The sequence below is a fragment of the Gnatocerus cornutus genome, chromosome 2 (assembly GCF_029298725.1).
Source record: "Gnatocerus cornutus isolate USDA-ARS CGAHR chromosome 2, icGnaCorn1.1, whole genome shotgun sequence".
In the NCBI taxonomy this organism is placed as follows: Eukaryota; Metazoa; Arthropoda; class Insecta; order Coleoptera; family Tenebrionidae; genus Gnatocerus; species Gnatocerus cornutus.
The window spans coordinates 7,300,345-7,314,313 of NC_142234.1; the positions used below are offsets into that span (position 1 = coordinate 7,300,345).

The window sequence follows — 13,969 nt, forward strand, 5'->3', positions numbered from 1 at the left end:
CCGTGCGATTCTGCCAGTTTTAAACCTTTTTGTATTTATCTAGTAAAGTATGAGTAACACGCAATGCAACAAGAAATAAAGCAAGCGAAACTTACAATAGACGACACAATGAAGCGATAAAATTCCAAACAAACTCACCTTCTTAGACGCAAATCCTAAGAACGACAATTTCCTTAGATTCGTCTTGGCAGCGTTATTCATTTTATGACACTTGATTTAAACACCACGAACTGAAAAGTATCCCAATTGATGCTTAATTGAACCAAATGAAAATCACAATTGTTTAAAAATGCGCACTATTCACCAACAGTCTATGGAACAGAATAGATTTTTTTTCTAGGTGATCGTCCAAGTCGAGTAATAGCAAATAGAACTTGAAAAAACATGGGGTATCCTAAATCCGACGTTTCGACGTCCTTGACGTCTCCAGAGAAAAAGAAACGTGTGGTATTTTTCGTCCCCGTCTTGTATCAAAAGTCAATGACTGGTCCTGCAAAAAAAAGAACTGTTACAATGTGTGTCATGAGTGAAAGTTAAACGTAATGAATAATCAATTAAAGCAAGGCATTGATGGACCGTCATGTGATTTGTTTTCGCGGTGTCCAGTGAATTAAATGATAAATTTGTTTACCATTTGGATTTGTACGCACTGTAAATAAACATTGAATAAAAATACATACTACTCAAAGTTTTTAAGAAAAAAACAACAATAAATTACAAAAACATGTTATAAATTAATAGACAACAAAATTAGACAGAGCTGTAATAAAAAAGCGTAGGTATCTTTTTTATCTGAAAAGTTACAACCCATTTTAATAATATACCTACAAAGTAAACTTTGTAGCAGACAGAGTCCAACCATACAAATATGCGAAAATACTTACAGACTATTATTTTGCACGTATTTTAAAAACATTTTAAATTGAAATTCTGGAGCTGTTGCAACGCTAATAACCGCAACTTTTTTTGGCTAGCATTTCTCTTCCATCAGTTAAAATTTATGATTAATTGCATGAATGGGTTACTGCACTAATATATTGTGGAACGTTATTTTTACATTTATAACGTAACTTACAAGAATAAAGTCGGATATGAAGCAATAGGGTTTAAATTTTCATACATTTTGGTGAGCTTAGAAACCGATTTTTATATTTAAATCAATTCTTTAACCTTTCAGCTTCTACAATGCATAATAAAGGCTATTTAAATTATCCCATGAAGGTGTATTATTATTTTGTAAGTTCGGTTAACCTTGGTTTGTGCAATATATCCTAGATTTATTGAAAAAGTGTACTACAGAAGGTCTTTCAAAACATCTCATCTAATTACTATTATTAATGCTTAAATTGAATTAATCTGTCTGCTAGATTAAATTTACTTTAATTTCTTGAATATTAGATCTGTACTTACTTCGTTGTTCCTTCAGTAATTGACGGAGAAACATCGGAAATTCTCTCGACAATTACTTTGCAAATGCTCGACGTACACTACATTAGACCTATCCATAAATGAGTGTTTATAAGTTCAAGTAATGATTGAGATTAGATAAACAACCATGTGGTGTATATTAGAACTGTAATTTATTGGTAATTTCTCTAAAACATTAATAAAAAGTAAATTACTTCATCGGACCTTAATATAGATCTATCAAATTTCACGTGTATTGGCGTCTGACAGAAAATCGTTGAAATTACACGTTCGGTTATGAAAAGTGAAAACAACGAAACTGAGTTAATTGAGTTGAAATGTGATTAAGATTTATGATTACTTTCTTTGATGTTAAAAGTACAGAATCTAAAAAAAGCATTTTTGTCTGAGATTATTCTTAATAGAATTTCTTTAGCTTAATACATTAAAGTACGCATTAATAAATTAAAGCGATAAAAAGGATAATACTAAACTAAATTGTCAGAAGGTGTAATTTATTATTACTGTTGAATTATTTCTCTTGCACTTTTAGCACCATCAAATTATGAATTTCTTACCTTAGCATTTAATAAGTTGTGTAAAATTTAAAAAAATATGGAACTACTTGATAACGTATTTTAGAAAGTAGTGTAACAAGATCACACAAAAACACGAACATAATAAATTGTGTTTGTTAACATAACCAGTTGTTACAGTACTGTTATCATTAATTTGTCCCCCAAATTTTTGGGAACGAAATGAGATGCATGCACATTAATTAGATCTGTAATAAAATAAAACAATAAGCGGAAGTTATTAATAAGCGAACAAAAAAAAATGGCAAAACGTCTAAAACATATAAATTAGCTATTGCGTAAACTAAGAACGCCAACTCACGTTTCAAATGTTATCTTTACTACTTTAATCAATAGGGATTTATTACTGACTGATATGTGACTAGGTATTTTTAAGCAATAATATTTATTATTAAGCAAAAGATAAATTATAAATAATACACTTAAATTTATTTTTACGTGTACCTACCTAAGTACTTAAAATAATTGCAAACGTTAAAATGCAAATTAGTTTAATTAAACTCCTGTATAAAACTTATTTGCTCTCATTGGTTCTAAAATAATAGTTACACGTAAAAAATAGATTAGTCATTCAATAACAGACTGGAATCCATCAAGTTTCTAACCCCAACTTTAATTACAAATTTCTCCCATATGGTAATTTGTTCTAAAAGTTTTCTTGGTGCAGGTGTAAGTGCCTCTTATGCAACACCACAAATTATATCCGACCCGTTAAAATTAGTATCTAATAAAACCGCAATAATTTATTTGTTCTAAGAATAAACAATAATGCTTATTGTATGTTTGCAACAACCATTGTATTTTTTTTTAAGAATTCTTCTAAAGTAGCTTACCGTCCATCTGAACATCCATGCGTAAATTCTTGTTCCGGTGTAGTTGAGATTACATAAATAACAGTAAAACAACTATGTCGAAGACGCGCAACTTTATTCTGTTTGAGAATTCAAAAAACGCCATTTGAAACCTGTAGATAATAATTCGCCAATCTCTGTGATTAGCAATGATTACATTTAATCAAAAATGGTATGATAATACCCGTGTTGATAAACATTCTTTTACGGCCGATAATACTGCATATGAATTCTGAATACATATTTCAAACACGATCTAAAATTATAACTAAGGTAAACTGTTTGATCGATACGTTGTCTGAGATTATAAACCTCTTTCAAATTATCAAAATATTTTAGCAACGATTTTATATGAAATCCAGACTTGTTCTAAAAATTGATTTTATTCGTGGCAACAGGCTGTTGTTCTCAAACTTACCAATTATAGACGTTGAATGTCAAATGGATCGATACATGGTACGTGCAGGTAAAAATTGATAAAGCTCTTTATTTAATTAAAAATAATCCTTTGAAAGATGCAGCAACGTATTACATAAATTCTTACACGGAACGAACGCACATGGAAAACCACATGTCTCTGTCACTGACAAAGGTGTACTAAAGCAGACAGTACACACACATTCGATTAGTTTTCACCACAGATACTGCTCTCTTCCCGTAATAATATGCATCTCGTATTAAGCTGCATGAGTAATTAACTATTGAATGCTCCTTGAACTTTATGGAAATCACATTTATTTAATTAGCGCGTTGGGAACAAATATTCGTGTCACTGTTGTATTGACCTTGTTCGAAAACTATTGGCAATAAATTTAACTAAACTGTTTGATAGGCGTACGTTTTATATCTCGTTACTGCCATATGGCTACAAATACTTTCAGTAATCATTGATCCATTAATACCTATTTAGGAAGCAATTGATTTGCACATTGAATATTTGTTACAATTAGGGTAATTTCTAACAAAGTTCTTTTGTTTAATCTGTGAAAGGATCCTTAAATAAAGCTCATTATCAGTTCTATTTTTGTTCCATTCTTTGGACAACAGTTATACAACGTTTTGTAAAATGCCTGCGGCATTGTTACCGTAAAGTTTATATAATAAATTCTCTAAATTTGATGATTCATACCAATTTTACTCAATAAAAAATATGAGTGCAAACTTTAATAATTGTTTAAAAGTTTGTACAACGGCTATTTCATTTGGTAACAATATTGCAATATCATAGTTTGAAATTGGTGAAAATAACACGATTTTAGGTTCATAAAGAACAAACAAAAACAATTGGCATTAACCGAGAGGATGAATCAAATCTACGTCAAATGTGAACCCAGTCGCTGTGGTGGTATGCGAAATGGGCATGTCATTCAACACCGAATTGTTGGCAACAATAGTTGAGCTATTTATAGATTTCCAATATCAATTCGGAGATTTGGAAACTCTTAAAACATATGGCTAATCCGATTAAATGTTATCAACACCTCCAAGTTGAAAATTTTTGAATCCAATCGATAAAAGATATGTATGTTTAAACTTTGGGTTAAATCTGTTATTTTAAAAATGACGTGTAACCACAAAAACAATTAACTTTTCTATAAAGTTAAAAAAAATAAATTTCAAAAATGGTGGATGCGCCAGTTGCTATGTACCAATTTCTATTTGGAAACATCATTCTAAAATTGAAATTTTCGACATCTCGAAAACATCTCGACATCTCTTCGTTTGCAGTTGAACTAACAGTGTTATTCAGCATTCTGAATATTTCGGAACACTGAATAACCGAGAATTTTCAGGACTCGTTAAAATTTGATTTAATTCAGTAAATTCTCCGCGAATCTCATCAATCAATGTTTGTTTTCGCTCCTCCTTTTCCAAAGGTTGTTAAAAACTCTTTATTATTTATTTATATAACAAGTTGGTAATTGGCAATTTTATTAACGACCTTATGCGAACTATAGAACAAATTTTAGAAATAACTGCAATAGGCCACTGCTACTTTTTTAAAGAGAAGACTGCAGAGAACTCGTATAGATCAAAAAAATTATGCAAAAGAGGAATCTAACGCTGTTAATTAATTTTCTTGTGAATTATTAGTTTGTCTTCCTGATATCCAACCCCAACAAGGGTGACATTACGTGTATGATGTTCCCTTAGATACCACAACCATGCATTAATTAAGAGTGTTTAACGAAAGCCTCATCACTTTCAAAATAAACTTTCCATAGATTTAACTAGACCTAAATAGACACACATTGATTGTACAGAAATAGATTGTATATTAATTTATTAGAGCATCGAACACAGTTTTGATAGTTCTGGATCGTTCTACAAAAACCAAGGCAAAAACCGATTGCGTAACTATTCCAGCAGCTACATGAACGTAACATTTGAGGTGTTTGACCTAGCCTAACCTGAATTTTCACCACGATCTGAGACAATGAGGCTTGCCTTGAGCTTGTGCGAGGTAAATATGCGATATTGCCAAATGTAATATGATAGTATAAAAAGCCAGTAAATAATAATTACCTACGTTAATTGCTAGTTGTGATCCAAGTGCCATGACAAGTTTTGGTCATAAAAGGAGGTTAGCTCCTTTTAGAAAAACTTGTCTTAATCGTGGGAAGACAAAATTTTCCAGTCATGCTGTTTGGAACAGCAGAAATTTCAAAGGATGAGCAAAAAATGAAAAAAAAATTAATGTTACCTAACTGCTGGAAATAAAAAACTTAAACAATTTTTCTAATGGGACTGCTCCAAATTGCCTATTAACGTATAAAGTGCAACATTTTACATAATTTTACATGTTACAGATAGGAACCGGTTGTAATAAAATTTTATGAAAATGTGCTCCATAAAAATAATAGGAGTAATTATTAACACTTAATTAATTGACACGAATGGCGTGTCGATCATTATTCATTATCATTAGGATTCGTTTAATATAGAGCTCATTAAAATGTGTACTTGAAATACTCTTCCGTCGACAATCGCAAATAACATAAAAAAACAATAGAATTTTGCACTTTGTAAATACGCAGTGCCCTTTTGCCCATTTATGTAGACAAAGGGCCCGATTTCATGTTGACTTGCGGCATTTCAAATCAGAGTTGCGCCTTAGCAACTCCAATTAAAATGATGTTACCTTAGCAACTGCGGCAATACAATTTTTCGCTACTGACTTGAAATCGGGTTCTAAGACTATTTCTACTCACCCTTTCTAACAAATTTTTCCATGTTTGTCAAATTTTATGATGTTTTCATCGAATCAATCAGAAATCTGGAGATCTGAGCGATTAGATCCAAGTAAAGATAAAAAAACGTACTGGAACTTCAAAATGAATTCAGAAGTTCAAAATTCATAAAAAAAAAACTTCGTTTGCATGGTTTCGATTTAACTTCGTTTGCATGGTTTCGATTTGATTAATTTTATTTGGCGATTAAGCAACATTACTCTATACTTTTATTAGCTCATCCGCAGTGGCACGCCAAGCGGATAGGTGAGGTGTGCACTGCACAAGGGCAACCAAATTTAAGGTGGTGGCGACCGACTAAAGAAATATTTTTTAATAGGCATATCAATATCAGCATCAAATTCCAAACATTCGGAAATAGACTACATACTTCGAAGCGAAACGAAATCTGCGACAAAACATTGACATCCGATATAACATCACTCAAAAAATTCTACTCTGCAAACTGATTAATTTATGCCTAATAATAATAATCGATTTTACAGGATCGAATTTGTTTATGATTTTCAGATAAAACATTAAAATGTTACATTTTGTCTGCATGGCCCGATTTGTTTATACATAAATATTTATAATAATTAAATAAAATTGAAATAATAATAATTAAAAAAAAACATTTAGTAATGCGTATCACTTTACTTGCTAAAAGGGTCTTTTTTGTTAGCCTTCAAATAAGTTTTTGCGTTTTGTTTTTTAGAATTTACGTAACTATATACACCAACAGATTATTTAATTAATTGCCATCTTTCATCGGAGAAGTATTGTTTGAATTTCGTGACGGATTTTCGCGGTTTTCATTTGGTTAAAATGGCAAATTACATGCATTTTATTCATGACGAAGTGTGGGAAGTACGTGGTACTGAACAAAATACTGCATTTTTTGTAAGGTAAGCGTTAGTTTTAGGGTTAAACTATTGACAATAGACCGACACATTATTTAGATTCTTTATACAATATCGCAAGACAGACCCTGCTAAACTTCGTCAACTACATTGTTTGAAAAAGTGATTATGATACACGAAACAGGCCTGACACGAAAACGTGAAACGACTTGTAACAAACAGGTCGAGACTGGTCACCAAGGATTGTATAGTATTTCTGCGCCACCACCGAGTTTTAAAAAAATTAAGTATATTCAATATGGTCTTTAGCCTGACATATGAAACTTGAATTTTGATTGATTTTTCTTTTGTATTTATGTGTATATATATTTCGATCCGGTTTCTGACAAAAATAATAAATATTTCGATAATTTTTATTCTTGGTGTCGACATTGCCATATTTAATTTATTTGTGTATGTATCTGTACATACACATCCTTAAATTTACATAACAGAAACATTTTCTAAAAAAATGGTTTTGTTAGAACGTTTTCGTCTTTCCCCTTTTTTCGTGGCTTTTGACAGCTTTATATGTTTCAAATTGAAAATAAATGCTGTCAAGCAACTTGCAAACAATGATCTTTTGTATGTATTTTTGAAAAAAAAAAAGTAAACTAAAAGGGGGTTGAGAAAACCAGAAGAAACAACAAAGCTAAAACACATGAATAAAATTCCAACGGCACAAATTATCTTGCTTTCTTATTCTAAAACAAAGATAATGTATATTCGAGTGTATATTATAAAATTTTGATATGTTCAAGAATATTAACAATAACATAATAACAAATAAAAAATTGCAGCCACAAGTGCATTTTAGCCATCTTTTCGTTCAGGGAATCAAAACAACAACACAGCAACCGGAAGCTAAAACCGATAATTTTTTTTCATAAAATGATAACCTATCTTGGTATATTCTACAATTTAAACTTGCAATTGTAATTATTTATGTTCTACAATACTGATACAAATTCGTATTTATTAAATAAGTAGACGGCATTTTCTATTCCAAAACAGCATTTAAAATAATTCCAACCATATTGCATCAAAAATGCAATACGCTTAAATTAGATTAGAAAAAATTAAAATTAAATTAATAAATGAGCATGATGATTCCGCAAAAACTGCATAAAACATGGAATTAGAAATTAGTTTTCCTTTTCTCATTTTATATTAAAGTATGTTTTATTTATTTGGTAAAAAGATGTGAGGATTTTGTTACGCAAGATATTGTAAATTTCGGTGTGACGAAAATGCGGATAAGTCACGAGTGCAATACTGAATTTTATTCACGACCGCTTTTAAAAGCCTGTTTTTTACCGCATTTTATAAACAAAATTTTTTACAACCAATCAAAAACAGTTATCGTACGGTAACTATAGCAGCGTGAGTTATGAGTTTTTTATACCACTCAAAACTATGTAATATAATGCAATGTTTAAAATAAAACATTACTTAAATATCAACTCTATCCAAACAGGTGTCCAAAAATTAATTAATGGAATGTGATATCTCACCTTTCGCAAGTTTAGTAATCACTCCTTGATTCTTCGTAAAATACCTGTACTAGGATGTCAGCATCAGGTAGATTTCCTGTTTCACAAGAGCGCACATTCACTGAAATAACCTAACTTTTATATAGTATTTTACAATTTTCTCCATATTCTCTCAAAATCTCAACTCACCACTCCATGTTAGCAATATTCTTGCTATTTTTTTCAAATCTGCCTTAATTTATGTTAGCGCCATCGAGTCTCAAACGAGTTAAAATGATTTTTGTGAGTAACCTGCACACTTCCGAACTTGTAAACAAAAGTTTTGAAAGTTGACGTTTCGAGAGCTTTTTCGAAGTGCTGCCACCATACTAGAGTTAATACAACTATGCAAGCTTCAGCTTGCAGATTTCGTTACTGAAAGAAAAGTACGCGCCAAATTTAAATTTAAAAATAAAAAAGCTTTTATAAAATGTGTATTTATTGTTTCTAAATAAAAAAGCTTATTTAAGTTTAAATTTCTGAATTGGGATGCTTTCCATAACTCTCAATGAGATCCATGATAAACTTGGCGTTGTCATCACCATCTTTTATATCGCCCACAATCTTATCTATTACTCTTATCCTGTCAGCCATGGGATGTTTTAACTTGGTACAACAAATGGAACACTTCCGGTTTATCCTCTTGATGGTTTTTGATAGAACTTCACAATGTTGTTGCAAAGCCAATGACTTTTTTTTAACTTTAACTGGAATTTTTGTTGGGCGCCCTATGTTAGCCTGAACTTTTTTATTACATTTTTCCACATACCAAGGAATCTACAAATTACATTAAGTACTTTATAAGCTATAACATTCACATCTTACGGTTTCTGGAGGTGTTTCTCTTGGTACAGCCCCTTTGGATAGCTGGTATTTTTGATTAACCAAAATGAAAGAATTCTTAAGAAAATGCTTCATACAAACTGTACTGCGCCCCTGAATTTGTGAAACATCTGTGAAAGTTTAATATTGGCAATTATCCGCTTAAGACAACACTTACCGCATAAATTTTGTACTGCTGTTAACCACTTTTGGCGGAGATTAGGCTCACTAGGAAATTCAAATTGGGGGCGATCCTTACCACCGCAAATAAAACAGACATACGCCATATTAGTATCTTATATTAACTTCAACTAAATTACAAGATAAAATTGGTGAAATAATTTGGTTCAAATGAGGGCTCAAATTTCTCAATTTTAATATGACAAAAACAAACAATATTCTAACCTATCTTTGCGTAAATGTCAAATAACTGTCAAATTTGGCGTCGACGATGTTTATCGAAAATAGCCGAGCAGTCATTTAAAGACAGAGTGCCTAGAAAAAAATAAATCCTTTTTAAATCAGCTTTTGATTCTTTTTGAATAGTTTTCAATCAGATCCATGAGAAAAATTGCTTTTTCGTTCCCGTTTTTAGCATCATGTTCAATTGTATCTATGGCTTTTAGGCTTCCAGAGTACTTCATCTCCTTGCCTTCAAGCGCCTTCAATTTAGCGTAGCAAACTGAATATTTATTATTGACTCTCTTTAGTGTTTTAGTCAGAATTTCGCAATGATTTTGTAAACTTTTCTCGTTACAATTATTTATGGAAAATATATCAGTCTGAACTGCTTTTGAAGCGTAACTTTTTTCTTCTTCAGGGGCTTCTGGAGGAGGACAAGCAACCTGAAAATAAAGCACATTAACCTGTAAAAATTCTTCTAAATTTACAAATTCAAGAGGTAGAGTTGTAGGCACAGCTTCTTTCAACAGTCTGTATCTATTGTTCACAATAGTGTAAGAATCTTTACGAAAATGGTTTAGGCAAACGACCGTAAAGTCTTGAATTTTTGAAATATCTGAAAATAGAATGTCCTGGAAGCATTTTTTTATTTGAAAAAACAGTTACTAACCACAGTACATTTCCACTGCTTGAAACCATTTTTGGCGCCTGGACATATCTGCCGGAAATTGGAAAAACGGTGAGTTTCTATTTTTGCAAATGAAACATTTTCCTTTCCCCATTTTAAGCAGAAATTTTAAGAATATAAAATCAGAAACATTTAAACTTCTAAATTGACGTCTAACTAACCTAACTTTTATTGTATGTAAACAAATTCCACTGCGCTGGCTAAAGGAGCATTTAAGTGGTGGAACTGAAATTGGCGCTGAATTTGAATCAAAAAATTAATTTTAGTAATCGGACAAAAATCGGGGTTTATAAATGGCGCATTCACCATTTAAAGAACCATTCAACATTAGACAAATTTATTAATGTAAAATTAATAACAATTCAAGTTGATATACAATTAATTAAAAAAACAAGGCTATTTTTATCATTTTTTAAATATTAAATATTACATACATATATGTAACATAAATACTGGATTTTACATAATGTTTTATACAAAGCTTTAAAAGTTATTATATACAATATTCATTGTTTAAATCCAAATCATAACTATAACAAAGCACAATTTATATTCGTTTTGAATACATGTACAGCCAAATAGAAATATTGTGCACTCTATAAAAGGCTATTGTCTTGAATAAAATAAAATGCTGACCTACATACTTTTGTTACTCTCAACATTAAACGTTATAAGATACGTTCTAACTTAACAATTTTGTTTTTTGCCAATTGGAATTATCAACACTTAACTCTTCAAATTGCGTATATAATAATAAAATATATGCTACTTGTTATGTCCGCATCGTTTTCAAGTAACAAACACTTTTAGTTTAAGCAAAAGCTGATAAAAGATAACTGAAACCGATTTATAAAATTGTCATGTATAGAAAAGACAAATGTAAAAATATCTAAATATAAATGTAATAATGTTAGTTAAAAACGATGTTCGTGAAAGTATTGGTTTCTCTACTACAAAACTATACTTGTTATGATTGGGATGTTCAAATAAGTGAAGTAATATGTGCAACCATAAATAATGAGTATTAGTAAATTCAGACTTTTAAATACTTATAAACAAAATCTACATGGGCGGTAATGCCCAAAGCGTCGCCGTTTTATCAGCAGATGTTGACAAAAACGAAAATTCTGATGGGTGCCAACGACCGGAAATGACTTTGTCTTGATGTTGTGCTACCACCACGCTTGGAAGAGGTAATGTCAAATCGCCTGTAAAAAGAACAAAAGTTATTATTAAATAGTCTCTTCACAACAAGCTCACCTTGTAAATCTGTAAGAACCAACTTGTTGTCATATCCAGCTGACAATAAGTAATAGGCAGAAGGTGAAAATCTAATCGACCTAACATCAGCCGAATGTGGTTTAAAACACTGGACACTCCTCCCACCTCTGATATCATACAAAACACACGAACTATCCTCATGACCAGAAACCAGCAGCCTTCCTGAAGGATCAACACAAAGGCTTGCAACAGGCGATCCTTGGCGAGTTCCAGGAATCGTACACGGCGTTACCATATTAACACATCCCCTAGTACGTAAATCCCAAAAGCGGACGGTCTTGTCATGTGATCCACTAACAAACATTGCACCTCCCCATGTGTACAGAGATAAAATATGACCAGTGTGACCGCTTAGAGCCTGGAACGGAGTTCCTGTGGCACAATCCGTTACGTAAATTTTGCAATCTCCAGCACCACCGCTAATTAAAAGACTTGATTTATTCGAGGTGTCTTCCAAGAAACACAGATCGCGGATTGTACCATCATGCATGGATAATTCTATTTCTTCTCCTTCGAGATTCGAGGTGTCTGCGTTAAAACGCATGAGTTTCACGGTCTTGTCGTTTGAACCTGTGGCCATTAAATCGCCGATCGGGGACCAGGCGAGGCAGTAGATTGAGCCCTTGTGGTGTTTTGTTCTTTTGAAGAGGACCATTGGTTGATATGTTTGATGGTCTTCCCTGTTAACGAGGAAAAATTAGATAACTACCGTTTTGCGCAAAGCCTTGCATAAATTTCACTTCAGTAAATTATACAATAGAAAAAAACAAATCATTACCATAAAATTTTCTCCTTAAACTTCCTGTCTTGTACACCTTGTACTATTATTTATTATTATAAAATGGTAATAAAAGAAAGCCTAATCGCTCATAAACAAATCAAGCCGGTTTTGAGCTGTCAATGGATGATTTTATAGCCAAGGTCTATTAATCTTCGCCGTTTCTCTTTTCGTTGATAAATTTGGCGGTCTCATAATAAACTGAATTTCTGTCTCTAAAAATTCGCTGACTTGTGGGTTGCTTATAATATTCTGCTAACTGATGCTATCACGTTGCTGTTTTAAATGAAAATTATGCAATACGTGTAATTATTAAAATCACTGCTTATAACGGTTATAATGGCGCGTTTAATTGTTAACAGTAAAAATTATAATTCCAATTTTAAATTCAAATGATGCCAGTTTTCCTCAAAATATTCATACGCAGAGTTGTAAACACATCTTTCATTGTTACCAGGTTAATTGAAAAATTAAAAAAAACAGTTGCAGGATGTAGAGTGGTATTGTCCAAGTACTGGTCATTTCATTTCTAATTCGATATGGTAATAATCGATAATTATAGTGATAACGGTGTACACACTACAGCAATGATTTTAATCGGAAAAAATACCTAGATCTGTTCTTTCATTACCTCTTAATTAACGACTGAAAACCGTTTTTCTTATTAAACAAATTGTTTATTGTTAAACCACTTTGTAAACCCCTGAAGCTCAATAAAACTACAATTTCTTATCATTCGATTAACCTTGTTTATAGTGCCATAATTTATCTCAACTCAATTTCTAATTACCCATTATGCGATTAGAGCCGTGACAAATTATAGCATATATAGTTTCAACCTTCATTGTTGACCTATTTTTACCTGAGGTCGCTAAGTTTTGGGTAAGCACATATCCGTAAAGTCTTCGAGTTTGATCCAACTGCGTACAACTGTCCTCCAGGGTGAAACTCTGCACATCTAACAGCTTGAACATCTTCCAAAGATGTGACGGCGACGAACCGAGGTCTAGCACCGCCGTTGTCATTGTTATCTTGATCGGTTGGGTTTCTTGGCACAGGCTGCAATGAAAAATGCAATTTAATAATGAGTAGACACTTAAATGCACCGTGTCGATATAATACAACTAATTAAAATGTTTTAACTGTAAAAAGAACAGTTGCAAAATTTTCTTCTATGTGATTAACAATAAGAATTTCAGGGAATAGTCTGAATGTTAAATCTCAATTTAATAACGATGAGAGTGTTATAAAACAGAATGGCTGTCAGATTCAAATGCATTACCAATTATGATGTACAAGTAAGTGGATTTTGTAGAAAGGAAAACATGAAATCGGTATTTTATACATTCCAAGATTGCGATTTCTTTTAGTTGGGTTGTTTTGCGATTTCTCTTTGTTCGTGATGCATCAAGTATTGAACCATCCATGAGATCAACTTTGTTTGATTTATTGATTCATATTAGATTTATTTAGTAACGGT

The 13,969-nt window shown here is 31.8% G+C and overlaps 3 protein-coding genes across 9 annotated transcripts in view; all 3 read right to left on the reverse strand.

Moving 5' to 3' along the window:
• The window catches only part of Ae2 (anion exchange protein Ae2), a 36,489-nt gene extending 27,657 nt beyond the window's left edge, over nucleotides 1-8,832 (reverse strand). Inside the window, exons 1-3 of one of the 5 annotated variants that reach the window (XM_088050518.1) lie at nucleotides 8,669-8,832; nucleotides 8,501-8,600; nucleotides 139-490 (exon numbers count right to left, since the gene is read on the reverse strand). In XM_088050518.1, coding sequence (XP_087906644.1) covers nucleotides 139-201 — 63 coding nt within the window. In that variant the 5' untranslated portion in view covers nucleotides 202-490; nucleotides 8,501-8,600; nucleotides 8,669-8,832. Of the gene's footprint in view, nucleotides 1-138; nucleotides 491-1,410; nucleotides 1,464-3,272; nucleotides 3,433-8,500; nucleotides 8,615-8,668 lie in introns of those variants that run through there. The other 4 variants (XM_088050516.1, XM_088050517.1, XM_088050519.1 and 1 more) reach the window with 4 other exon arrangements.
• A 107-nt stretch (nucleotides 8,833-8,939) lies between these two features.
• On the reverse strand, nucleotides 8,940-10,632 carry LOC148178473 (uncharacterized). 2 transcript variants are annotated; one of them, XM_088029799.1, is made up of 5 exons: nucleotides 10,413-10,632; nucleotides 10,231-10,358; nucleotides 9,519-10,185; nucleotides 9,344-9,471; nucleotides 8,940-9,295 (listed from the first exon to the last, which is right to left on the reverse strand). In XM_088029799.1, exons 3-5 carry the CDS (start codon nucleotides 9,625-9,627, stop codon nucleotides 8,990-8,992), a joined length of 543 nt encoding a protein of 180 aa, XP_087885925.1. In that variant the 5' UTR covers nucleotides 9,628-10,185; nucleotides 10,231-10,358; nucleotides 10,413-10,632; the 3' UTR covers nucleotides 8,940-8,989. Both variants share the same exon structure in this region; 1 of them encodes a protein (XP_087885925.1).
• A 122-nt stretch (nucleotides 10,633-10,754) lies between these two features.
• Nucleotides 10,755-13,969, reverse strand: part of LOC148178474 (WD repeat-containing protein 47) — a 28,215-nt gene continuing 25,000 nt past the window's right edge. For both annotated transcript variants that reach the window (XM_088050400.1, XM_088050399.1), the window contains exons 5-7: nucleotides 13,352-13,548; nucleotides 11,691-12,391; nucleotides 10,755-11,638 (exon numbers count right to left, since the gene is read on the reverse strand). In XM_088050400.1, coding sequence (XP_087906526.1) covers nucleotides 11,493-11,638; nucleotides 11,691-12,391; nucleotides 13,352-13,548 — 1,044 coding nt within the window. In that variant the 3' untranslated portion in view covers nucleotides 10,755-11,492. The remainder of the gene's footprint in view (nucleotides 11,639-11,690; nucleotides 12,392-13,351; nucleotides 13,549-13,969) is intronic.